The sequence below is a fragment of the Elephantulus edwardii genome, unplaced genomic scaffold, assembly GCF_000299155.1.
Source record: "Elephantulus edwardii isolate Elephantulus edwardi_28Jun2011 unplaced genomic scaffold, EleEdw1.0 scaffold00295, whole genome shotgun sequence".
NCBI lineage: Eukaryota > Metazoa > Chordata > Mammalia > Macroscelidea > Macroscelididae > Elephantulus > Elephantulus edwardii.
Genome location: NW_006400045.1, coordinates 181,962 through 183,248, shown reverse-complemented (window position 1 = coordinate 183,248; position 1,287 = coordinate 181,962). Strand labels below are relative to the sequence as shown.

Below are 1,287 nucleotides of genomic sequence, written 5' to 3'. Positions count from 1 at the left end.
TGCATGGTTCAAAATTGGGAAGGGTGTACACCAGGGCTGTATCCTGTCTCCATACCTTTTCAATCTTTATGCAGAACAGGTTATCTGGGAGGCTGAGCTCTATAGAAATGTGGCATCAGGATTGGAGGAAGAATCATCAACAGTCTGTGTTATGTAGATGACACTACCTTGCTTGCTGAAACTGTAGAGGACCTGAAGCACTTGCTGTGGAAGGCCAGGGACTGTAGTATTCGGTATGGATTGAGACTCAATATCAAGAAAACAAAGATTCTCACCACTGGGCCGACTGGAAGCATCATAATGGATGATGAAGAAATTGAGATTATTCAGAGTATTGGTTTTCTTGTCTCCATAGTCAACACTCTGGGCACCAACAGCCAAGAAATTAAAAGACGTGTTGTGATGGGAAAGTCTGCAGATAGAAACCTTTCTAAAGTGCTGAAGTTCAAGGATGTCAGTCTGGAGATTAAGGTGCACCTGATACAGGCCATGGTCTTTGCCATCACTTGCTATGCGCTGGAGAGCTGGACAAATGACTATGGTTGATAGAAGAATTGAAGCCTTTGAGCTGTGGTGTTGGAGAAGATTTTTGAATATGGACTGCTAGGAAAACAAACAGTTTTGTCCTGGAGAGGGTGAAGCCGGGCTACTCTTTGGAGGCAAGGATTCTGAAGCTTCATCGGACATACTTTGGACATGTTGCAAGGAGGGACCAGTCGTTGGAGAGGGACGTCATGCTTGGGTGGGTAGAGGGTCAATGCAGGAGAGGAAAACCTTCGATGAGATGGATTAATTCAGTGACTGGGATATTAATGGGGGCTGGTATGTCGGAGATGGTGAGGTTGGCACACGATAGGATGGAGTTTAGGGATGTAGTACATAGGGTCACAGTAAGTCTCAGGCAACTCGTAGGAACATAACAACAACAACAACAACAACGTCAAGGGTGTGCCAAATATGATAATGGTTGCCCATTGTGGACAGTGTGTGGTGGAGCTTCCCGATTAAAACAAGCTTAGCGGCATCTACTTCCAAAATGGCTTGCCTCCAGAAATTCTATGGACATGGAGAAATGACCAAAGTTATACAAGTGTTCAGGTCTGTCGTTAAAAGGGTCGCTAAATGAGCGAAGTGGGGAAACGACAGCCTTTTTAACAAATGGTGTTGGCAAAATTGGAAAAATATCTGCAAAAGACTCAAACAAGACCCACACCTCACTCCATACACAAAAACCAACTCAAGGTGGATCATGGACCTAGGACTAAAACCAAGGACTATAAACTTCAT

At 44.4% G+C, this 1,287-nt stretch overlaps 1 protein-coding gene across 1 annotated transcript in view; it reads left to right on the top strand.

Annotated features, from left to right (window-relative positions):
• Positions 1-824: 824 nt before the first annotated feature.
• Positions 825-1,287, top strand: part of LOC102865650 (ephrin type-A receptor 5-like) — a gene marked incomplete at its 3' end in the record, with an annotated part of 20,811 nt that continues 20,348 nt past the window's right edge. The window contains exon 1 of the mRNA XM_006900761.1: positions 825-836. Within this exon, the coding sequence (XP_006900823.1) occupies positions 825-836 (12 nt within the window). The remainder of the gene's footprint in view (positions 837-1,287) is intronic.